This window comes from Toxorhynchites rutilus, chromosome 1 (assembly GCF_029784135.1).
Source record: "Toxorhynchites rutilus septentrionalis strain SRP chromosome 1, ASM2978413v1, whole genome shotgun sequence".
Taxonomy (NCBI): domain Eukaryota; kingdom Metazoa; phylum Arthropoda; class Insecta; order Diptera; family Culicidae; genus Toxorhynchites; species Toxorhynchites rutilus.
This window is the reverse complement of record NC_073744.1, coordinates 200,932,899-200,958,652: the sequence shown is the minus strand read 5'-3', so window position 1 is coordinate 200,958,652 and position 25,754 is coordinate 200,932,899. Positions and strand designations below refer to the sequence as shown.

General features: G+C 41.5%; 1 protein-coding gene across 6 annotated transcripts in view; it reads left to right on the top strand.

Moving 5' to 3' along the window:
- The first annotated feature begins 2,217 nt into the window (after nt 1-2,217).
- The window catches only part of LOC129761727 (glutamate receptor ionotropic, kainate 2), a 51,805-nt gene continuing 28,268 nt past the window's right edge, over nt 2,218-25,754 (top strand). For 2 of the 6 annotated variants that reach the window (XM_055759466.1, XM_055759465.1), the window contains exons 1-2: nt 2,220-3,079; nt 19,082-19,254. In XM_055759466.1, the coding sequence (XP_055615441.1) occupies nt 2,965-3,079; nt 19,082-19,254 (288 nt within the window). In that variant the 5' untranslated portion in view covers nt 2,220-2,964. Of the gene's footprint in view, nt 3,080-19,081; nt 19,255-25,754 lie in introns of all 6 variants that reach the window. The other 4 variants (XM_055759467.1, XR_008740461.1, XM_055759469.1 and 1 more) reach the window with 4 other exon arrangements.

Sequence of the window (25,754 nt, the reverse complement as noted above, 5' to 3'; positions counted from 1 at the left end):
ATTGCATCACGGAAAAAACGCTGTAGAAATTCGCTCAGTAGACCGATCCTTTTGAAAATTTTAGACAGTAAAATAAAAACTATTAAACAACTTTTGGCATTTTCTTTTTATTCATACTTCGAGCCCAAGCCCGTATGCTCGCACCTTCCTCTTTACCCCGTCCATAAGGTTCTGTACAACGTCAGGTTGTAGTTTTTTTTTTAACAGAAATCCATTTTCTCTTGAAGTCCGCCTCCGATTTGACAACTTTTGGGTTCTTCCGGAGGGCCTGCTTCATAATCGCCCAATATTTCTCTATTGGGCGAAGCTCCGGCGCGTTGGGCGGGTTCATTTCCTTTGGCACGAAGGTGACCCCGTTGGCTTCGTACCACTCCAACACGTCCTTTGAATAGTGGCACGAAGCGAGATCCGGCCAGAAGATGGTCGGGCCCTCGTGCTGCTTCAATAGTGGTAGTAAGCGCTTCTGTAGGCACTCCTTAAGGTAAACCTGCCCGTTTACCGTGCCGGTCTTCACGAAGGGGGCGCTCCGCTTTCCGCAAGAGCAGATCGCTTGCCACACCATGTACTTTTTGGCAAACTTGGATAGTTTCTGCTTGCGAATCTCCTCCGGAACGCTGAATTTGTCCCCTGCGGAGAAGAACAACAGGCCCGGCAGCTGACAAAAGTCCGCTTTGACGTAGGTTTCGTCGTCCATTACCAGGCAATGCGGCTTCGTCAGCATTTCGGTGTACAGCTTCCGGGCTCGCGTCTTCCCCACCATGTTTTGCCTTTCGTCGCGGTTAGGAGCCTTCTGAACCTTGTATGTACGCAGGCCCTCCCGCTGCTTGGTCCGCTGGACGAATGAACTTGACAAATTCAGCTTATTGGCGACATCCCGGACCGAACTTCTCGGATCACGTCTAAACTGCTTAACTACGCGGTTGTGATCTTTTTCACTGATGGAGCATCCATTTTTGCCGTTCTTCACCTTCCGGTCGATGGTTAGGTTCTCGAAGTATCGTTTTAGTACTCTGCTGACCGTGGATTGGACGATTCCCAGCATTTTACCGATGTCCCGATGTGACAACTCCGGATTCTCGAAATGAGTGCGCAGGATTAATTCACGACGCTCTTTTTCGTTCAACGACATTTTTCCAAATTTACGAAAAATTTACAGTGAAGCATGGCCAACGTGATCTATACACTCTTATCTGATTATAAGCGAAAGCTGAAGATATAATTCCTAAAAATTAAATTTCTACCGCGTTTTTTCCGTCATGCAATTTGATGTGACACACCCTTTATTCGCAAATAATATCCGAAATGACAATTTTCAAATTCCAAATTTCAAAAAAAAAATTGCACGACCTAAGTACGACCTAAGATTCTCGGATACAACCCCTCGATTTTTTTTTTTTTTTTTTGAAAATGTTCTTTGTCATAACTTAACATGTACCACTGTCGGTTCACGTGATCTTTGGCAAAACTCAGACGACTTTCGATGTGAGATAGTGTAGAATTAGAAATTTTATGTGAGTTATGTACATTAAAATTCAAAGATTCAACGATTGCTTTATTTGCATAAGCGATTTTGAGGTATTCGAAGCTGTTCCGAAGCAGCTTCGATTTAGGTGGAGCTCTCTTCTTCCTACTGTATCCTTCTGGATTCGCCAAATAATTTGCGAATTACTTGCGAGCACTACTTGATACGATCGCCCAATCCGACGAGCAATTTCTCTGATACCAACATTTTCTCGATAAAATGCATCGATTTGTCCTTTTTATCTATCAGTGAGCACTTTTCCCTTCGGCATTTTCCAAATTTATAGATCAAAACCACTAAAACAACGGAAAATGTAACTGGTCCACAGAACCCAAAACCAAATGTAATTGAGAAATTGGAGATCAAAATGCTCGAAATGTGAAAACTTGAATTAGAGCCAACAGAATCAAATATTGTTCAAAAAATGAACAATATAATGAGGTTTTTGTTTTCAAACTGTCAGCTTTTTCTTTTTTACAAAATTAAAAAATAAGCGTCATGGCTCAGTGTATGAATGAATACAGTGTGTTAATCTCATTCACAATGTTTCGCACCCCTCATCCCGCTCAACGATCATACGTAGCATTTTTTTTTTCACCTCAATGAACCACTTTGGCCGGCGCAAAGAACGAGCCGAGCGTCGCGACGCCAACAGGATGAATAATTTTAGAAAACAAACGCAACGGAATCTCTCAGATCTCACAGTCTCGCTGTCTTGCTGTTCTTGCTGTCTATCTGTCTGCCAAGAGAAGCAAGCACCGAGGAAAAAGGTTCAACGGAGAGATAGTCTTTTCGCAATTGGTCCACGCTCAGTCCACAGAGGAGGTTTGTCGTGAAAAGTTGTCACAAAATCCGTCGAAAGTGCTGCACGCGTGCGTTCTGATGGTCGTGCGTGGAAAAATTTTGGTGCCTTTTTCGGTCGACAAACTATCATTCTGCACGGTGAAACGTGAATATTTCCAGCATTACACGCCCTCCGCAGACGGGTGTGTTGGAAAATTGGGTGAAAACGCGGTGAAAAGTGCTTTTAATCAGGATCGTAAATCTCAAGTGGCGATCGTTTGAGGCGCAGAAGAAAATTCCTAACCAAAGTGCGCTCGCTTGACAGTGAATATTTTCTTGCAAATCTCAACAAACATAGAAGCCATCCCACTTTTGGATGACAACAAACCGTAAACTGCTGTCGCTAGCATAGATTCCCCCGAGTTCCAATCCAATTATTGTGCTAACGGTTGGCTGGATTTGGAGCCACATTACGTAACAACTTAGGAAGCGAGAAATAAAAGTGTCATCTGTCAGCTACTGTCAGTGTCAGCTGCTTTTCGCGTGCATATTGCACGTACACACATACACACATACACACACACAAAGTGGTCGCTTAGTGGCGTGGAAAAACGATGATGGTGGCTATTTGAATATCTTTTCCTTCTACAGCTGTCAGAATGATGGATAGAAAAAGAATTTTCTTCCTACTGGTGCTTGTTTTGAGCACAAATTTCGACGTTTTGGTCGCATACAACAGCGATGCGGATGAAACTGTAGAACACATCAATATTGGTGAGTATTATCCCGTCCCGCTTCGCCACCTGCGGGGAATGTTGGTGGTAGGACAGACACAGATTGCGAGAAAAAAAAACACTCGACAATTATTTTATTCCGTTAACACGCGGTATAAATTGCACCAAGAGACCACGATGACGATGAAAATCTGCATGGGAGTGAACGCACCAAACAGAAATGCGGAGTTTTTGTCGAACGCATTTTGAGGCGCCTTGCGTTAGTCCGCATGTTTTTGTCCCCATGGCTGAACGGATGCAACCCCGTCAATTGGACTATATTGATCAGGTGTACTTTCGAGCTTTCGTTTTAAATCAGTGCTAATTGATGTTTAAATGCGATAGTTTATTGGCAAATTGATCCCAAAATTCATTGAATGAAATTAACAAATTGCCGACTAATTAACCAAACACGCCTCACATTCGGAAAATAAATAGTGTTTATATAAAAACGATTTCAACTGAAAGTTGGAAAAAATATATCTCTAGATCGCATGAAACAGTGCAGTGCCAATGTTGAACAACAAAATAGTGTCAAAAATTACGTGAATGGGTGGAGGATTATAAAAATTCAGAAGAAAATCAATATTTAGAACTGAAGGTGTTTGATACGGGATTCATTCTTATTTTCGTGAGAATAACACGAGATTTTTCATGATCACTCCATGCGCAGAATAGAAAGTGAGGGCGGCATTTCACGGTGAAAACGAAATAAAGTCTTTATAACCTTGCATAAAATTCATTTCGTTTTTATCGTGATGTGGCAAGTTTTCATGAATGTTCTATGCGAAAGCAGAACATAAACTGATGCTATTGGATTGCATCACGGAAACACCAATCAGTATTGTCACATGTGTAACCACCATGAGACCAGCCATTTCGGAAATGCTTTACACTTCAGCTACAGAGCACACGTCTTACCTTCACCGATGCCCAGACACGAAAGAGGACGAGTGTTCGTGCTGCGTGATTGGGTTGGATAATGCAGGGTTGTACTAAACCTAAAAGTGGGCGAAATATGAGCCCAGGGCTGTGTCGCATTGACACGGTGTGTTTAAAGGGAAAGACTGCACATTCTTCTTTCTTTCTTTGTTTTTAAGAGGCTTTAAACTTTGCAGTTCATTCGCCTCTAACTGCACATTGCAGGCGAAATACGTTGGATGTAAAGGGAAAATTACATACACTATCCACACACCACATATACCGATTTTTCTGTAATGATACAGGTTTTCTGCATGTTTTTTGACCAAGTATACACAGATTACAGATTATTAGAAATCCATGCAGATTTTATACATATTTTGTAACATGATAAATTTATTTTTAAATATTTGATCATTTTTCGCAACAATTGACAAACTCAATCAGACGATTGGGACAGTACTATTACTATTTTTGCTACTGTCAGATGTGTTAAATATGGTAGTGATAGAAATCGCATTTTTCGTAATATAATGCGAACAAAACAAAAGTTTGAAACCGTCTCGCTACAAAAACTATGAACGCAATTATGAAATCTAAATTACTTGTTAAAATCCGAGGGGAAGCGCCTCAGTACAGTTGTGAAATGATATCAACGCTAAATTCTGCAAAACCATGTATAAACACCACGAGGAAAGTGAGTATTAAATGAATGTGAAACTAAATTGAAAAAGCTCTTTCCGTCGGTTTTCCCCAAAATACATTTTTGGCATAATTCTCAATGTATCTAAAACTCTCTTATCTAAGATATTACACATTTCCGATCAAACTTTTTGCATATGCCTGAAAAAAATATTCTTATTCAGAAAACTACTGACAAGCTATACCAGTGATCACGAGCTTCAAAATATGGCTAAGCAGAATATATATATATATATATATATATATATATTAGCTAACCCGGCAAACTTCGTCCCGCCCATTTACTTGATTAATTCTCGAGTAACGCAGAAATTTGTGTTTTATTTGTATGGCAGCCACCCCTAAGAGAGGGGGGAGGGGTATCTAACCACCATAGAAACATTCATTGCACCCTAAAGTTTCCATATGCCTAATTTGGTTTAATTTGCTTGATTAATTCTCGGGTAATGCAAACATTTGTGTTTCATTTGTACGGCAGCCCCCTCTAAGAGAGGGGGAAGGAGTATCTTAACACCATAGAAACATTTATTGCATCCTAAAACCTCCACATGCCAAATTTGGTTTCATTTGCTTGATTAATTCTCGAGTAATGCAGAAATTTGTGTTTCATTTGTATGGCAGCCCCCCCTTTGAGTGGGGGAAGAACTGTCTAACCATCATAGAAACATTTATTGCATCCTAAAACCTCCACATGACAAATTTGGTTTCATTTGCTTGATTAATTCTCGAGTAATGCAGAAATTTGTGTTTCATTTGTATGGCAGCCCCCCCCTTAGAGAGGGGGGAGGGGTCTCAAAATATCACGAAAACCTTCCCCGGCCCCAAAAACCCCTACATACCAATTTGCATGTCGATCGGTTCAGTAGTTTCCGAGTCTATTAGAATCAGACAGACAGACAGACATCACTCCATTTTTATATATATAGATAGATAGATATATATATATATATATATATATATATATATATATATATATATATATATATATATATATATATATATACACATATATATATACACTTCACTACAAGTATGCTATTCGTACTTCGTACTTAAATCCAACGCAAAAGTCTAATAAGGTGCAAAATCTGGAATACAGATTCCGATACAGATTTTCTATAAAAAAATTTTTTTTTCGCTTCGAAATACAGATTTCAATGTGGTAACATTAACGCCAAGTCATGGGTGCGAATATTCCTTCGCTTGGACGCATTCGCACGCAAACAATTTTTCATGACTGTTCCATGCGAAAGCAGAACAGAAACTGATGCGAGTAAAAATACGCACACCTTGCGTGTGTCCGCTATGGTTTCCCAAACACTAATACAAGCGAGCAAAAGGAAGGAAGGTATTGTATTATAGAGACTTAAACTTTTTCAGTTCATTCGTCTCTAGCCTTGAGAAAGGCCCTTTGAAAACTCTACTCTACTCTACTCCAGCGCTACCACCTCCACCCTCTTGCCTTGAGAAAGGCACTCGATCCCTCGCCGTCCAGCTCGTCCAGCAACGATGTTGTCCAGTCGGTGTCCATACAAAGAATGACGATTTGGACGAGAATGATGAAGCGAGCAAAAGAAATCACAGCTTGCATGTATTCGCGATGACGGTTTCTCCAGGTGCCTAGATTTTGCGTCCGTGTTCGGGAACACATTGCGATCACCAATCGTCATCAATGAGCTAGATTGTTATGACTTTACTAGCTTGTTTTCAAAGCAATTTTTAAGCTATTGAAACGATTTTTTGGACCAATAAGTGACAATTATATAACTCGTTGACATTTCATCTTTTAACAAACTGGGATTGAGAACTCCACGACGCCCCTTGTAACCCGGAAACATTGCTCGAATCCGTGAAATTTGAATAATCGATTGGGAAATGTCATCAAACAGCACGAAAACACTCCTGAAGTTACACAAGCAAAAATAGCTTATAAATTTCATCTTAACTCTCAACTTTAACACATGGTGCTGGCCGATCGCTGTCTAGAGTGAAACTGAAAATCGAATTCACAGAGCAAATCAATGAAAGGGAAGTGGGGGCATAGTGGTCACACTAAGGAATATGCCCATTTCCACCGTCCACATACCGCTTCAATCCCCGTTGTTCGGAGAATATTATAGTTCAACTCATTGTTGTTCAAGACAGCGAACGACTTTTGCTAAAAAAGATCAAAATAGTAAACTTTTCATCTTAAGAAAAAAGGTGAAAAATCGAACTTTTTTTTTTCTTGGAGGTAAAGTGGTCACTCGCACATATCAAACTAAATGGGATAGATTTGTTGGTTTTTTTCGTCCAAATTTGTTCAAATCATATTTGATATACACTGGTAGACATTCGTTAGGCGCACCCTATTTTTCCTCAATATTTTTAAAAATAAGTCAATTATTTGTACAGTTCTGCGCATAAAAGACGATTATTGTTTATTTTCATCGAATTCATTCTAAAACAAAAAGTATAAATTCACTTTTTGTTTTCTAAGTAATTCAAATATGTGGATCTTTTAAAGTGTTGCCATATTGATTATAGGCCAACATTCCTGAATTACTGCCTTGAGACTGGAAATGTTGTCAAATTGTCATCCGTTTGCATAGACCATCTCGGCCAAGATTCTCCATAGGTTCTCTATGGGATTGCGATCGACTGCCAGCAGGGCATTCAAGAAGCGGAATGTCCTTCTCGGCAAACCATTCCTTCGATTGCTTGGAAACATGGATCAATGCACAATCCTGCTGAAAAAATGACATCCTCGGTAGCGTTATTCTCAATATGGCCAATCAAAACGTAAGTAATTGTAATTGAAGATACTTTTCGGAGTTCATTCGGGCGAAAATGAAACAAATGAGAAGCTTGCTGTGATAGGAAACGGCTTCCCACACTGTCAGACTTCCGCCCCAAAGTTTCGCTTCGATCTCACGACATGCCGTTGACTTAAATTTTACCAATAGCAACTGTAACAGTCCGGACCATCCAAATTGAACTTTTTTCGCCGGAAAATACAACATTTCTCCATTCTAGTTTCCATTCCATGTATTGCCGGGCGAAAATGAGATGGTTCTGCTTATGGGTGGATGGTTCCACATGATGTTTGGTGACTCATTCAAGATGCGCGCAATATGCCTCTTCGTTACTGGAACAACCGATTCTGCCTTAATGTATGAGCAGGACATCGTTTCCTGGTTGCTTCGTGTCTTATCCGACCTTTAAGACACAAAGTAACTTTGGTGTTCCCATTTGTTGGTCGTTATATCCCATATTTCTGGCACTATTTAAAGAAATTCCGTACCACTTTCTCAGATAGACTAATTTTTGTTACCATCGAGCGATTAGAAAACTTTTGTTCACTGAATATCTTTATTATTTTCCGCCCCTCTTCCGTCAATAGCATACCTTTCGCCATTCCTTTAAATTCTACGTAAATCACTAATCTGACCAACTTCTTACGTTGCACATCTAATATTTATCTTGTAAATTGAACATTCCCAAGAATTTTTTCAAAAAACACAGATAAAGGCTTGGTGATTATGCGAAAACTCGATTTTTATGCTGTGCGGCTGAACGTATGTCTCGGGAAAAAACGACGTTTGAATGTTTATTTCCACCGATGCCGCCTTGTGTGTGTGTGTGTGTGTGAATCACGTCCTTTCAATAAAAGTGACTTAAATATACTATCACTACAGCAAATAAGTATCCCGATGAAACGAACATTCCTAGTTGTTTTGTGAGTGTTTCAAGTTTTTTTTTCAAGTGCGGCTAAACGAATGTCTATCACTGTAGTAGTGGAACATCTAAACTAGTGGATTTAAATTACATTTTGGAAGTGAAAAATTAAAAGTTAGTAATTGATAATGTGTTATTATTAATTTTATCCCGAAAAATTATATTATACTTGATTGTTTCTATCAATCAAATTAAAGTACTTTGACTGCTCTACAATTCGTTCTTCGACACCCGAAATCTATCTTTCCTTACTTCAGTATAAACAATTCCTGGTGAAAATTCTAGCAAAAAATTGTATAAAGGGTGTGTCACATCAAATTGCATCACGGAAAAAAGGCTGTAGAAATTCGTCCAGTAGACCGATCCTTTTGAAAATTTTAGACAGTAAAATAAAAACTATTAAACAACTTTTGGCATTTTCTTTTTATTCATACTTCGAGCCCAAGCCCGTATGCTCGCACCTTCCTCTTTACCCCGTCCATAAGGTTCTGTACAACGTCAGGTTGTAGTTTGTTTTTGAACAGAAATCCCTTTTCTCTTGAAGTCCGCCTCCGATTTGACAACTTTTGGGTTCTTCCGGAGGGCCTGCTTCATAATCGCCCAATATTTCTCTATTGGGCGAAGCTCCGGCGCGTTGGGCGGGTTCATTTCCTTTGGCACGAAGGTGACCCCGTTGGCTTCGTACCACTCCAACACGTCCTTTGAATAGTGGCACGAAGCGAGATCCGGCCAGAAGATGGTCGGGCCCTCGTGCTGCTTCAATAGTGGTAGTAAGCGCTTCTGTAGGCACTCCTTAAGGTAAACCTGCCCGTTTACCGTGCCGGTCATCACGAAGGGGGCGCTCCGCTTTCCGCAAGAGCAGATCGCTTGCCACACCATGTACTTTTTGGCAAACTTGGATAGTTTCTGCTTGCGAATCTCCTCCGGAACGCTGAATTTGTCCTCTGCGGAGAAGAACAACAGGCCCGGCAGCTGACGAAAGTCCGCTTTGACGTAGGTTTCGTCGTCCGTTACCAGGCAATGCGGCTTCGTCAGCATTTCGGTGTACAGCTTCCGGGCTCGCGTCTTCCCCACCATGTTTTGCCTTTCGTCGCGGTTAGGAGCCTTCTGAACCTTGTATGTACGCAGGCCCTCCCGCTGCTTGGTCCGCTGGACGAATGAACTTGACAAATTCAGCTTATTGGCGACATCCCGGACCGAACTTCTCGGATCACGTCTAAACTGCTTAACTACACGCTTGTGATCTTTTTCACAGACGGAGCATCCATTTTTGCCGTTCTTCACCTTCCGGTCGATGGTTAGGTTCTCGAAGTATCGTTTTAGTACTCTGCTGACCGTGGATTGGACGATTCCCAGCATCTTACCGATGTCCCGATGTGACAACTCCGGATTCTCGAAATGAGTGCGCAGGATTAATTCACGACGCTCTTTTTCGTTCGACGACATTTTTCCAAATTCACGAAAAATTGACAGTGAATCATGGCCAACGTGATCTATACACTCTTATCTGATTATAAGCGAAAGCTGAAGATATAATTCCTAAAAATTAAATTTCACCAGCGTTTTTCCCGTGATGCAATTTGATGTGACACACCCTTTATAATCGAATCATATATAATCGAGTCAGTATAAAATCGAGTTCGACCTGTATTAACGTTAAAAATTAATACACTTTTGTCATCCAAAACATTGAAATGTTAAATCTTAAAACGATGTTGAAGTACAAGAAAACAGCAGTCTCACTTGAACAGGTGGACAGTTTAATGCTCAAGGTGTTCATGAAGATTATGACCCCAATGAACAGGGGTCATAAACTGGCATAGTATTATGTTTGCTTCCGGTTGTGAGAACATTTTTGAAAGAAAAATGTGGCTTTTTAGCAGCGTTCACTTCCCTCGATGCCTAATTCAGCGCAAGAGGTCAAGGATTTGACCACTGTCATACAGTGGAATTGCAGAAGCATCATCCCTAAACTAGACCAATTTAAATTTTTAGTTCACAGTTCTAACTGTGATGTATTTTCTCTCTGTGAAACATGGCTTTGTTCAGCCGACGAGCTGAATTTTCACGATTTCAACATTATTCGCCTAGATCGTAACAACTCGTTTGGTGGCGTACTATTGGGGATCAAAAAACGTCACTCCTTCTATAGAGTCACTATCCCATCGATTACAGGCATTGAAGTTGTCGCTTGCCAGATACAAATCAATGACAAAGAACTCTGCATTGCTTCGATATATATTCCTCCCAGGACTACGGTAGGCCGCCATCAGTTCTTTGATATTATCGAGGCATTGCCGGAGCCGCGGTTAATCTTAGGTGACTTCAACTCCCATGGAACAGCATGGGGGTCACTCTACGATGACAACCGTGCCACGTTGATTTATGATCTGTGCGACAACTTCAACATGACAGTTTTAAATACTGGGGAAGCAACTAGGATAGCCAACCCTCCTGCACGGGCAAGTATGCTAGACATAGCTCTCTGCTCTTCTTCATTATTCCTGGATTGCACATGGAAGGTAATCCAAGATCCCCACGGTAGTGATCACCTACCAATAATTTTATCGATCGCCAATGAATCAAAATCTAGTGAGTCAGTCGATATTGCGTATGACCTCACGAAGAATATTGACTGGAGAAAATTTGCAGAATTAATATCTGAAGCAATCATTTCGATGCATGAACTTCCTCCCCTTGAAGAGTATAATTTTATTTCAAGTTTGATTTACGATAGCGCACTTCAAGCTCAAAAGAAACGTGTACCGGCTACCACTTTCCGACGTCGTCCTCCATCACTTTGGTGGGACAAGGAGTGTTCAAAGGTCTACCTTGAAAAATCATCCGCTTTCAAAAAATTCAGGAAAACTGGATTAGTGGAATGGTTTCTAAAGTACCAAGCTCTAGAAGCCAAACTAAAAGGTCTGATTAAAGCAAAAAAGCGTGGATATTGGCGGAAATTCGTCAATGGTTTGTCAAGGGAGACAGCTATGAGCACTCTTTGGAATACGGCTAGGAGAATGCGTGGCTGGAATCATACCAATGAAAGTGAGGAATACTCTGACCGTTGGATTTTCAAATTTTCAAGGAAGGTTTGTCCCGATTCTGTTCCTGCACAAAGCGTCGTACGCGATATTCCGCTCCAATGCGATTATGAGAATTTTTCGATGGTGGAATTCTCAATTGCCCTTCTCTCATGTAACAATTCAGCTCCGGGGTCGGACAAGATTAAATTCAACTTGTTGAAAAATCTTCCCGGCTTGGCAAAACAGCGTTTGCTGAACTTGTTCAACAAGTTTCTGGAGCTGAATATTGTCCCGCATGACTGGAGACAAGTGAGAGTGATAGCCATACGAAAACCCAACAAGCCGGCTTGCGACCACAACTCGTATAGGCCGATTGCAATGTTATCCTGTATTCGTTGTAAATTGTTAGAGAAAATGATTCTACTTCGTTTGGACAAGTGGGTCGAAACGAACAATTTGCTGTCATATACGCAGTTTGGCTTCCGCCGAGGTAAAGGGACGAATGATTGTCTCGCGCTGCTATCTTCTGAAATCCAAATCGCATTTGCTCGCAAAGAACAAATGGCTTCCGTTTTTCTCGATATCAAAGGGGCATTTGATTCAGTTTCCATGGAAATTCTCTCAGAGAAACTTCATAATCGTGGACTTTCGCCAATTCTGAATAATTTCCTGTACAATTTACTCTCAGAAAAGCACATGTTTTTCAATCATGGCAGCTTGAAATCTTCTCGATACAGTTTTATGGGCCTACCACAAGGCTCCTGCCTAAGCCCCCTCTTGTACAGTTTATTTCGTCAATGATATGGATGATTGTCTAACTAGAGACTGCACGCTGAGACAACTTGCAGACGATGGAGTTATTTCCATCACGGGTACTAATCCCGTCGCTCTGCAAAAGTCGTTGCAAGATACCATGAACAATCTGTTCACGTGAGCCCTCAAGCTGGGTATCGAATTCTCTACGGAGAAGACTGAAATGGTCGTTTTTTCTAGGAAGCACGAACCCGCCCAATTCCAGCTTCACCTATCCGGCAAAACGATCCAACACTCTATGTTTTTCAAATACCTGGGTGTATATTTTGATTCTAAGTGTACCTGGGGGAGACACATTGCGTATTTGAAACAGAAATGCCAGCAAAGAATCAATTTTCTCCAAACAATTACCGGAACATGGTGGGGTGCCCATCCAGGAGACCTCATTCAGTCGTAGAAAACAACGATATTATCAGTGTTAGAATATGGCAGTTTTTGCTTCCGATCAGCTGCCAGGATTCATATTCTCAAGCTGGAGAGAATACAATATCGTTGCCTGCGTATAGCAATGGGGTGTTTGCATTCGACACATACGATGAGTCTCGAAGTCTTTGCAGGAGTACCCCCGCTTACTCTTCGGTTCACAGAATTATCCTACAGATTTCTCATCCGTTGCAAGATCATGAATCCATTGGTGATTGATAACTTCGAAAATCTACTCCAACTGACTCCTCAGTCAAGTTTTATGTCTTTATACCATGAGTACCTTACCCACGACGTGCTCCCTTCACCAGGCATCTCCAACCAAGTTTGCTTCCCATACTTCTGCAATTCCTCTGTCATTTTTGATCTGTCCATGCGACAAAAAATCCATGGAATCCCCGATCACCTACGCTCCGATTCTATTCCGCCGATATTTTCGGCAGAATATGGGAAAGTTAGATCTGATAAAATGTTCTTTACTGACGGTTCATTCATAAACGGGTCCACTGGCTTCGGCATCTTCAATGAAAATTTCAGTGCCTCTTTCAAACTCAAAGATCCTTGTTCCGTGTATGTCGCAGAAATGGGTGCGATATACTATGCTCTAGGGATCATTGAAACACTGCCCATCGACCATTATATTATTTTTTCAGACAGTCTCAGCTCAATAGAGGCAATCCGCTCAATGAAAGTTGATAAACGCTCATCTTATTTCCTAACAAAAATAAGACATCTATTGAGTGTTTTGGTCGAAAAATTATTCAAGATTACCTGAGCATGGGTTCCCTCTCATTGCTCGATTCCGGGGAATGAGAAAGCGGACTCGCTAGCTAAGGTGGGCGCTTCAGAAGGCACACTTTTTGAAAGGCAAATTGCCTATAATGAATTTTTTCACATTCCTCGTCAGGACACACTCGTTAGTTGGCAGCGCATGTGGAGTGGTGATGAGTTCGGTCGTTGGTTACACACGATTATCCCTAAGGTCTCGACGAGTGCATGGTTCAAGGGATTGAATGTAGGTCGTGATTTCATTCGCGTGATATCTCGGCTCATGTCCAATCACTACAACCTAAACGCGCATCTCTATCGCATTGGGCCGCGAGGCAAAATAGAATACTCCACTGAGTCCGGTTATTCACATTGGCGATCCTGCCAGGAGCTGGAGTTTTCTGTAGTGGTGATAAAACGAATACCTATATCAATGTCGAAAAATTGAAGTGGAAATCAGTTTCGAAGTGCAAAAAAACATGGCTGTCGCCCCGGCTTAATAATTGTGATTGTTTTATTATCGCCGGTAGTGGGAAAATTATTGAACGCGAACGCAAAAACTTTCCGTTTCGTAATGTAATGCGTGTAGTTAAATGATTCACCTTAACGGATGGTTCTTTGACAGTGATAGATGTTGACTCAAATGTGGATAAGCCAGAACGTGTCAATTGGAAAAAGACGGGTGGGTAATGTCGGTGACATAACCGGAGTGACGTAGGACTATACAAAGCGGACAGCTTTTGCTAAATATATATTTTAAATATATTGTTTTATTTTCTTCTTCTACGTGAATTCCTACCTATCTACCTGAAAAATGGTTTAGTTTACTGTTGACTCTTTATGAACATGTTGGGGGTTCTGAAAAGAACCTTTGGTGTTGTGTTTTTGCGTTTTTTTTACAAACTTGATTCTTGATTTTTTTTTCTGAAGGCTTTGTACTTATTAAATGTTCAACGTCGGGCATCTTTCGGCGTATACACATATCGTACAATCAAAATGATGGCTGTGATAGGGAATGCACAGGTGGTCATCAGCTCGTTCACTGTCATATATTTCACTATTGAGCACATTACCGTACCTTAAGACGAATGAATTGTAAGATTTGTAGTCTCCGCAAACAACAAAGTAAATAAAAGTAAATAAAAATGAAAAAGAACTGAGGTTTTGGAGACGAACTCTACGATCTGTCGAGAAATAAACGAGCTATAAGTGTTCTGAAAAACCAATACAGGGACGGATAACCTTCGGATTAAAGTCCTTTAAAATAAGAACAGAGCAGCAGGAAATACATGGCTCATCGTGTTGCTCCTTAGTTATTTCTCTATGCAATGCAGATGTAACGTCAGTCAATTTTCAACATCGTTTATCAACTAAAGAAAGCAGTTCTTGCTACCGAGAAAATTCGTTAATGCCATCCTGCATACAATGTGTTGTAATTTGAAGCCACTTTTAATTCGGAAACCATACATGGGTTTGTGAAAACTAAATGATCAATTTAAAAAACCCCAACCAGTTCAAGAACAAGCATAAACAAAACAAAACAGTTTATATTATATGTCATATTATGTCACTTTAGAATGCATTGGTATTGTGAAAAACTTTTAATAACTCTTTTTTGAATGGTTTAATGGCCCTGTAAAGCGCCGTGTTTTACGGTGGCTGGTTTTGCCACCAAAGCGGTCTGTATAAACAAACTTTTTCTTTCTTCTACCTGCTGCCGTTTTGCGATTGCGTTTGCCACTCGCTGAAACTAGTTGTTGCCTTGATGAGCGCCGAACCGAAGCTGCTCTGTTCTTGATGCGTGTTTTCTGATTGTCGTGAGCAGCTTTGCAAGCCAACTCGAGCACTCCGACGGTCGAAACTCTATAACCGCTGTTAGGTATACTGGTGCTCCGGCACCAATCCGTTCGGCCTAGTTACCCTTGCGGAGCAATCAATGAATGCGACCAACAGGGAACTGGAAACATGCACGGTTCGAGTGAGACTTTGCCTTTCCCTCAACTTGTCCTCCTTTGTTACGTCAACACGTCCACGTTGCTGCTTGTTTTCTTTTTATGATGTGATGCGATGCGATGTTAAACGATGCCGTACAACCACACTGGTTTACGGTTTGAAAGAAAATGAGATATTTTTTTTGGATCCGCGCGTTTTATACTCTAGCGGTACACGCTCACAGGATAGAGACAAATCGGCAGACTCAGCCAAAGGGACGAGTCCAACGAGACGAACGAATGAGCGTTAAAAGGCAGCGATGGCAAAAAAATACATTCATTACGATTTGTTCGCTCGTTGGATTCACATGCAGGCTAAAAAGGGTCCTTTTCAGGATCACAAAATTATCTTCAATCTAAAGAGTTTATTGTTTTGTTATCACTCGATATCCCCATCTTGTTCGGCTAAACCTTCCTGTTTAGCGATTTGTTGCCACTCGCCACAGCTTTCACAGTTGGAAATTTTTTTTCCATCCAGCTTTGTGACATATTTTACAGTAAATTACATTCAATGCGACGTGCCGAAGCACCACTCAGTGTCGCATTGGAGGCGATTTTAACCTGTAATTGAACATTTGCGATGACAGTGGTACAGTGTCGACTTTCAATGTGGGGTCATAATTTGGATCTCTATGTTTACAAAAATGTCCAACTAAATAAGTCGCATTACATGTCCGTCCAATTAGCTAAATATCGAACTAATTGTAAATTACTGTACTTTCAATCTGGAAACAATTTAAGAATTGGTGTAAATTGAATAATCAGGAAAGTCCCCTATGCTATCAATAAGCTCAGAACAACTGCCAAATTCACATACTCATCATATCCTGGCAAACAAATTATGAAAAAATCAATTTGTGTTTTATTATTATTTTGGATATTGTTTTAGAAATCATTAAACTGTATTTCGTAAACTCTTTTTTGAAAGGTTTAATGGCCCTGATAAGCGCCTTGTTTTATGGAATGGTTCCAATTTAGAAAACTTTGTACTCGTGGTTTTGAAAAAAACCATTTCGAACGCCCTCGATGCCGCCTTGTTCTGGATTTGCCACCAAAGCAGATTGTATAAAGAACAAACTATTTTCTTCTGCTACCAGCTGCCGTTTTGCGATTGCGTTTGCCACTCACCACTCGCTGCAACTGCCTGTTGACTTGATGTCCACCGAACCGAATGTGTTCTGTTCCGAATGCGGGTTTTGTTTTCGGCGCGAGCAGCTTTGGCAGCTAACTCGATCACTTCGGCGGCCGAAACTATATAACGCCGGCTTGGTGGACTGGTGCACTGGTACTAATGCACTCGGCCTAGCTACCCTTGCGGGGAACTCCAGACCGACACGATTCGAGCGGGTTTTGCCTTTCCCTTAATTTTTCCTCCTTTGCCATGTCCAGATTTGGCTGCTTGGTTTGGTTTGTTGATGGGTTGTGATGCGAACTGATGTGGTGTACGGTTTGAATGAGAATGATCGTTACGGCAGCGGAGCGGGGATTTTTAAGCTGACTGGCTGGCTCGAGAATTACGCATGTGTGAGACTGCGACCAATGTTTCGTTCTTTTTTTTTTTCTTTTTCCTTTCCAATCGTGCTTCATTCTATTTCGTTGCTGCTCTGGTTGCCCGTTTTGGTCGGTACGATTTGAGGAGCACAAAATGGACCAATCAAAAATGGGCACATAGTGCATTTGGACAATGCTTGATATTTCACAATTATTCAATTATTTATCTCAAGAAAAATGAAATGTTATTCGTTATGATAGATGCGTAGATATATTTCCTATCAATTGATGCAAAAACCTTTGCGATCTATTGAGAAATGCTCGAGTTATAAACGTTCCAAATCTTGCATTTTTTCCTACTTGTTCAGTGCCTAGATTTCCATTTCACCCCCTATATCTTCCGGTTAGACGTAGTCCTACGTCAAAAAAAAATGGAATATGATATGATTTGTGATGATGTAATGTGAAGTGATGTGCCTGTTGAAGGTGTCGGAGGTAGCGCGTTTGAATGAAGCGGATCGTGACGACCGCGCTAGGTATAATTAAAAGCGGATCGAGACGACCGCGCTAGGTATCAATAAAGCGGATCGTGACGACCGCGACAGGTTTAATTAAAAGCGGATCGAGACGACCGCGCTAGGTTTAATTAAAAGCGGATCGTGACGACCGCGACAGGCTTAATTAAAAGCGGATCGTGACGACCGCACTGGTATAAATAGAAAGCGGAGCGAGACGACCGCGCTAGGTATGAATACAGCGGATCGTGACGACCGCGACAGGTTTAATTAAAAGCGGATCGTGACGACCGCACTGGTATAAATAGAAAGCGGAGCGAGACGACCGCGCTAGGTATGAATACAGCGGATCGTGACGACCGCGACAGGTTTAATTAAAAGCGGATTGTGACGACCGCACTAGTATAAATTGGAAGCGGATCGAGACAACCGCGCTAGGTTTCAATGAAACGGATTGCGACGGCCGCGCTAGATTTAATAGTTGAATAGGAAGATGTTCACGACGACCGCGCGTGATTTGATTGGAGTGGCTCGTGACAACCGCAAATTTGAGATCAGACATGTTACAGCGGATTATGTACAGTTTGAGATAGTAGTAGGTGTTCATGAAACAGCCAGTAAAAAAATTGAAGAGATTTGAAATGCTGGCAAATGACTTGATTGTAATCGGTGGAACTTTGATCAAAACTGATAATGCAGTCCACAGATCCTAAGCCAAAAAACGCTATCGCTCATGATGGTTACACAGCTACGGCCAAGTTTACTAGAACACGTATGGTATGTCAAAGGATGCAAAGGTATGAGCAACCAATATGTTATAGCCGTAATCCGGCTAATTTAGAGAATTATGGAATTGGACGATAATACAATAGAATACTCCACTGAGCCCGGTTATTCACAGTCTGGTCGTGTATCCGGTTCCATGCTGCTCGCTCTCAGCTCTCTAGAGCACTGAGAGCACAAGGCAGACAATCGGAGATCCCTGTCCGGGATATCTTAGGTAGCCGTGATCCTGATCTTCTGCTTCATCTATACCTGTTCCTCAGAAACGCCGATGTCAACGTTTAATGATGTTTCCTTCGTTGTGTCCCCGTTTCATATCCCTCCTATCCGATATATAAACTTTTACTTAATCGCGGCAATACATACACACACTCTTTACAGATGCACGGGCCGAAGGTTGTGCAGTCCACTGATCATTCAACAAGAGCCAAAGGTTGTACCGCTCATGACAACTCTACACGAGCTGATGATTGCGCCGGCTAGTGACCATTCTATCCTGGATTCCTCGAGTCGAGAAGACGCACCACGCTAGATATGGGGTACAGACTAGGGGGGCGTTGCTGATTAATGGTCAGCTGCATCCCAATATCCCGTGTCGGGCACACATACAGAGCATTGGAGACAGCAACATCCCAATTACGAGAACACTTGTAATACTAACCTCAAGCCGACCGCGAGTAATCGGTTACATATTACTAACATAGATAATAAGAAAAACTGTCAAAATATTGAACTCCGGCCCCGTCAGGCTAACGCCATATGAGCCTTGATAAAAATTTATATTTGGAAAAAAAAACAGGGATAAATGTGGCTCATTACACACGCTGTGACCGATTTCCTTCTCATCCGACAGGCGGTCTGTTCGACGGTGACACCGATGATGCTTCCCTCGCTTTCCAATACGCGGTTGAGGCGGTAAACAACGAGCAGCTATCATATTCCAACTATCGGCTGGAGGCCCATCCGGTAACGGTTAAATACGGTGACCAGTTTGATGCGTCCAAGAAGCTGTGTAAATTACTAAAGGTGAGTAATGTATGTTGCTACGATGTTCAACCTCCCCATGATGATTTGTTTACAACATAACACGCGTAACATCAACAGGTTGTGTGTACTCAAACTTAATCATCTTAGTCTACAAAATTTCCCAATCACAGCGGAAATGTTCCCATCCATATCATGAAATTTATATTCCTATGCTATTTTCGCCGGCAAAATCCAAACAACCGATTCTGTTTTCCTCCGTTGAACAATATAAGGTTAAACCTTTCGTCCGCCTCTCGAGCGCCAACCACGCCCCTCCCCCTGTTTTTAGGATTGACTGTTCATTTGCCCACCAGTAAATACGTTTGTTTGAGTTTTCCACCCCAAAACACGATTGCCCACCCCACAACCCCACAAACGGAAGTGCCGTCGGCAAGGCTACAAATGTTCCCCAAGACATGCTCGACAGAGAAGCGGAGGAGGGGCCGAGGGTACACTTGCCAAGGCTGTCATATCGGTTTCCTCTTTCTCGTGATAGCCCAGGCTCCCGCTCTACCCTTCCCCCGACAGAAACCGTCCGCGTTCTGTCGAGTGTCGAGTGTTGTTGATTTGAGTTGTTTGGAAAATCAAATATTTAAATTGACTCGCTTTCCAAGCGCTCCCTTGTGTATGTATGTATGTGTGTGTATGTATGTGTGTGTATGTGTGTGTGTGTTCCGCTTGCCACCTTTCCCGCCAACTTCGGGGAGTTTCCGATGCATCATGTTTCTTATTAATTTTCGCCATGACTCCCAGCCTCATGCTCCCCCACGTTTCCATGTTTCTTCGGGTCGTTCGAGTCGAGTCGACTTCTCGCGTTCGCATCTGTTTGGCGGGGGCGGCGAAAGCAGTAGCAGCAGTAGAACGCAAGCGAACGTGAAGTGATATTTTTATTTATTTTTATTTCTATGTCAGTGTTGTATAAACATACCGCGAGCACTGCTCAGAGCGCTGCAAAGCTGCGAATTGTTTACGTTTATTGGCTTTTATTTTAATTGAAAACTTTTAATTGTTCCTCTCTCCTCGCTGTGTTCGTGATGTTCGGCCCCGCGCGGTGGGGTAAATGTGAACTGCTATCTGTTGCACTTTGGATGCTGGGAGATTATCTAGCGTCGGTGGAAATGTGGTGGAATGTGGGTGGAGGTTGAAAGTGATGCATGAGGCGGAGGGAGACTACCAATTGATGGTACCACTTGTGCGAAAAACCATTCGCACAAATGCATCCACAGGTAATAATCATCAACTGCGTACACTATATTTCGTAGTCAGAGAAGTGGAGAGTATAAAATGCAAGCTGGCTGTAAAATATGAGTAGTTTCGAGTGTTTACACTCCAACGGGAACTGTTTTAATTGGGATATTTTATTGATATCCAACGAACGTTCCGACCAAAATCCACTTCATCTGATCCCAAAATGACTTCAACGTCTGATTGAAGCGTGTCTGGTTGTCGGAGAAGATCACGTGGGTGAAGTCCAAATTGAACCCCCATTGAATTGACATATCGTGTTCCTCACTGACATTTTCAGCTTGTGTTCCCCTGAATTGAGCGATCTTTGCATCACACATAGCATCCGGGTGGAAAAGATACAATTTCAGCCTCGATAAGCTGTCGTTATCGAACACTTATGGAATTTGACGCCGGGCAGGCACTATCTCCAAACACTTGTCAATGACAATCCCCATAGCCGAAAAACAACTTTTGTATCCAACAAAATCAAAGAGGCAGTCTGTTTTCCACGTTGTTGGCACAATTGTTATCGTCATATAATGTTTGAAGATTATTTATTTAATTATTTATAATTGGTGTGAATAAAGGGTGTGTCACATCAAATTGCATCACGGAAAAAACGCTGTAGAAATTAAATTTTTAGGAATTATATCTTCAGCTTTCGCTTATAATCAGATAAGAGTGTATAGATCACGTTGGCCATGATTCACTGTCAATTTTTCGTGAATTTGGAAAAATGTCGTCGAACGAAAAAGAGCGTCGTGAATTAATCCTGCGCACTCATTTCGAGAATCCGGAGTTGTCACATCGGGACATCGGTAAGATGCTGGGAATCGTCCAATCCACGGTCAGCAGAGTACTAAAACGATACTTCGAGAACCTAACCATCAACCGGAAGGTGAAGAACGGCAAAAATGGATGCTCCGTCAGTGAAAAAGATCACAAGCGCGTAGTTAAGCAGTTTAGACGTGATCCGAGAAGTTCGGTCCGGGATGTCGCCAATAAGCTGAATTTGTCAAGTTCATTCGTCCAGCGGACCAAGCAGCGGGAGGGCCTGCGTACATACAAGGTTCAGAAGGCTCCTAACCGCGACGAAAGGCAAAACATGGTGGGGAAGACGCGAGCCCGGAAGCTGTACACCGAAATGCTGACGAAGCCGCATTGCCTGGTAATGGACGACGAAACCTACGTCAAAGCGGACTTTTGTCAGCTGCCGGGCCTGTTGTTCTTCTCCGCAGAGGACAAATTCAGCGTTCCGGAGGAGATTCGCAAGCAGAAACTATCCAAGTTTGTCAAAAAGTACATGGTGTGGCAAGCGATCTGCTCTTGCGGAAAGCGGAGCGCCCCCTTCGTGAAGACCGGCACGGTAAACGGGCAGGTTTACCTTAAGGAGTGCCTACAGAAGCGCTTACTACCACTATTGAAGCAGCACGAGGGCCCGACCAACTTCTGGCCGGATCTCGCTTCGTGCCACTATTTAAAAGACGTGTTGGAGTGGTACGAAGCCAACGGGGTCACCTTCGTGCCAAAGGAAATGAACCCGCCCAACGCGCCGGAGCTTCGCCCAATAGAGAAATATTGGGCGATTATGAAGCAGGCCCTCCGGAAGAACCCAAAAGTTGTCAAATCGGAGGCGGACTTCAAGAGAAAATGGATTTCTGTTCAAAAAAAACTACAACCTGACGTTGTACAGAACCTTATGGACGGGGTAAAGAGGAAGGTGCGAGCATACGGGCTTGGGCTCGAAGTATGAATAAAAAGAAAATGCCAAAAGTTGTTTAATAGTTTTTATTTTACTGTCTAAAATTTTCAAAAGGATCGGTCTACTGGACGAATTTCTACAGCGTTTTTTCCGTGATGCAATTTGATGTGACACACCCTTTAGTTTTAGGATTTCTTTGTAGTTTTCGCACAATCACCCGTTTATCTGCAGGAGTCAAGATGCGTTTTCGTCCTCTTCCGGCGGTATTTTTCACGGTTCCTTCGTATTTCCACTTGTTGATTGTGTACTGCACTGTAGAGTGGGTTCTCCCGACAGCTTCTGCTATTTCCCGCAATGATTTTCCGCGACAACACATACTAACTATCAACGATCGCGTCGCAATCTAAAGACGCGTCCACATCACGCCGAGCGGCCTTGGCCGCCCGGTAAAGCCGACTAAATGTGGACGTACCGCCCGGGCTTGCCGATGTGCCGAAAACCGACTCGAAACAAACCGAACCCAACCCGAAACAAGTGGGTCCGGTTCGAGAAAGCCGAACCAAAACAAAACGAAGTAAATTAGCGTTGACGACAGGGGCCTCGTGTGTTCGTGACGGCTTCGTACATCCGATGGGGCTTCAGTTTCGTGCACCCGATGTGGCGTCCACATTGCATAACGAACCGAATATGCCGTCTGGTACAGGCCGATCGGTATCATTCGGCATAATGTGGACGCGCCTTAAGACAAGACGTGTCAACTGGCTTCTTACTCTTCTTTCTGCATTTTCGTCGACCAAGTGCTAGATAACAGGAAAGCGAGATGTGAAGGTTGCCAAATGTTATACAATTTCGGAAGATTATTTTCCCATGAAAAACATGTGTTCTTCGTATCATGTATTTTCTGAGCTGCACCATTTTTTTTTTGTATTAATTCTTCAATGTCACATATTTCAAACAATAAGTACTTTCCTGTTATTTTGGTATGCAAAAAAATTGAATGTGAAGAGATAAAGAAAACTAGAAAACCCAGATTTAATAGTAGGAGTATATGTTGATATACATGAATTAAATTCATAGTCCGTTTTATTTATCAAGAGATTATTGGCCTTACCGTTTACACTCCACGATTAAATCGAAATGAACGACACGCCATTAAATTTCGTTTCACGAGTTAAAGAAAATGATGGGGTTTCAGGTAGAATGAACCCTTTTCAAAATTATTGAATAAAAATTAACTTTTCCGTATCAAATTAGTGTTCAATGTGAATGGAAAACTTTGCTTTCTTCAATTGTTAAAAATAGTCTCGTACACAAATTGTATCTGGAGATAATTTTATATTGTAATGATAAGTTTTAGTGGGAATATCGGGAAGTGTATAGAAAATAGGTCAAGTTAGGGTAAGAAAGACGTGCTTCAAGTAAATAAATAACGCCAAGTAAAAATTTTCATTCAGATTTTAGCAATTTAAAACTGCCTTCGGGCCGAGTAGTAAGACTTGTTAAAAACTAATTTCGTATCCAGATGTCAGCACTGTATCGTTGTCATCGCGGATACACTTCATTTCGTTTTCACCGTGAAGTGTATACAGGTATAAGGATTTATTATTCAGCCGTTTATTAATTTTTTTTGTAAGTATGTACGCTTCATCCAGGCTCCAACACGTTTTTAAAAAAAATCCTGCTGCCTTGGTTGTTATTAGTTATTTGATCCTAATTTTATTGCTAACTGCTTTACTGTTGGAAAATAATTGAATGCTAGTCCGCTGCTATTACGCTATGCTAGATGGCAAGAGAATCACAAAAAGATGTAGGGTGGAAATTTCGATGCAATGTTTCCCTCTCTTCAGGAACTGAGCACCGGACGTAAAAGAAAACAAAATATACAAAGAATCCATAATAGAAATTTTCGCTAAAATGAAATGTGAATGTAACTATTATTCAATTTTGAATATATTTGGCAACATTTAAAAATGTTGGAAATCCCATTTTTATATATTTATCTTTGTCAATTATTTTCCTCATCAACCAATCAGAAGCCGAGTTGCAAGTGGTCCGAGTTTGACAGAAGAGGTGGTCTGGAATCGGCCCCCTATTGGCGATCTAACGTACAAATCTACACCTAGGCAGCGCTGCGGTGAAAGTGATGATGGTTTTAAATTTTGCCATGTGAGCTTATGGGAGTTTTGTAGTTCTTTCCATAAATTACAATGTTATAATCATAAAATATTATTTGATTGCGATGAGTTTGTAAGAAATTTAATTCTGCGCAATTTTGTATATAACATGTTATTTATTTACCTCTTTCAGTAGTGAAAACTATAAAAATGTTGACAATGGTTGAATTAAAGAAGGAAATTCGAGAGCACAATCAAACACAAGTAGAAAAATGCACGATTCCTGCATGTGAGAACTACCTTGGAAAGCCCGGAAGTAAAATATACGTGATTTGTTTTTTGAGTTTTAAGATACATTAGCATCATTTTCTTAGTTCAAAAACAAAATCCAGATGTCTCTCCGATCGTTTACGTTTTGTGTTAAGCGGACCTTACACGGTCAACTTTATTGACAATATGATGACATTTGGGAGCATAATGACAGCTGAACATGGCCGACGACGCAGAAATCCGGATTTTCTGATTTTCGAGCATCAATATCGTGACATTTCATATGGATGCATGATGTTGACGTTTTACCTCACGGACTTCCAGACTGAGTTGCCAGATATGCAAGCGCACATTTAATTTTTGTTAGTCTTTTTTGCGATTGCAATTAAAATTTATAAACTACTGAAATTGTAGGAATCATAAATGGAAGCTTTTGGTTTGGAAAACCGATACTTTGAATAGCAAAATACGGTACTTTTCACGATACAAATCAAAACTTCAAAGTAAACTGACAATGTGATGGTGAGAGAGTGGATGAAACTTAACAACGTTTTAGGAATTTTTTAACGTTGAACTCGGTCATTCTTTGCGCTAGTGAGCGGGTTGTGTGTTTCTTCACACTCCGCTATAAAATTTGGAATGAGAAGATCTGGGAAAATCACAGATGAAAAAACATCATGTGTTAATTCAAGCTACAGTAGAATCCCGATTATCCGCGGAATAGTCGGGCAAACTCACCGCGATTAACGAATATCGCGATGACCCATTAAAGGATAAAAAAATGCAAACACGAAAAGAGATGTTTCAACATAAAAACTATGTTCTATCAATACAGAAATCAATCAACTATCCATCTATAAGGTCGTGTACATCAGTGGCTAAATAATGTAAAAGCCATGACCACAACAAAAGAGCATGGGCCTACCACTCACTAACAAATTCCGGAAAGGCCTATTGATTTACTATGGAACTCGCAGTCACGAATAATCCGCAGGGCGGATCACCCGCTCGCGGATAATCGGGGTTCTACTGTCATAGTCTCATTTATGGAATAAAAACATTTGCTTGCAGATAAAATAACCTGCATATATTTTCGCAAACTAAAATAATCTGGCATCTCTGAAACTGAAAGGAACAGTCTGTATTTGTGAAACGAGTATTATGATGTATTTTTGAGAAGAAAAACC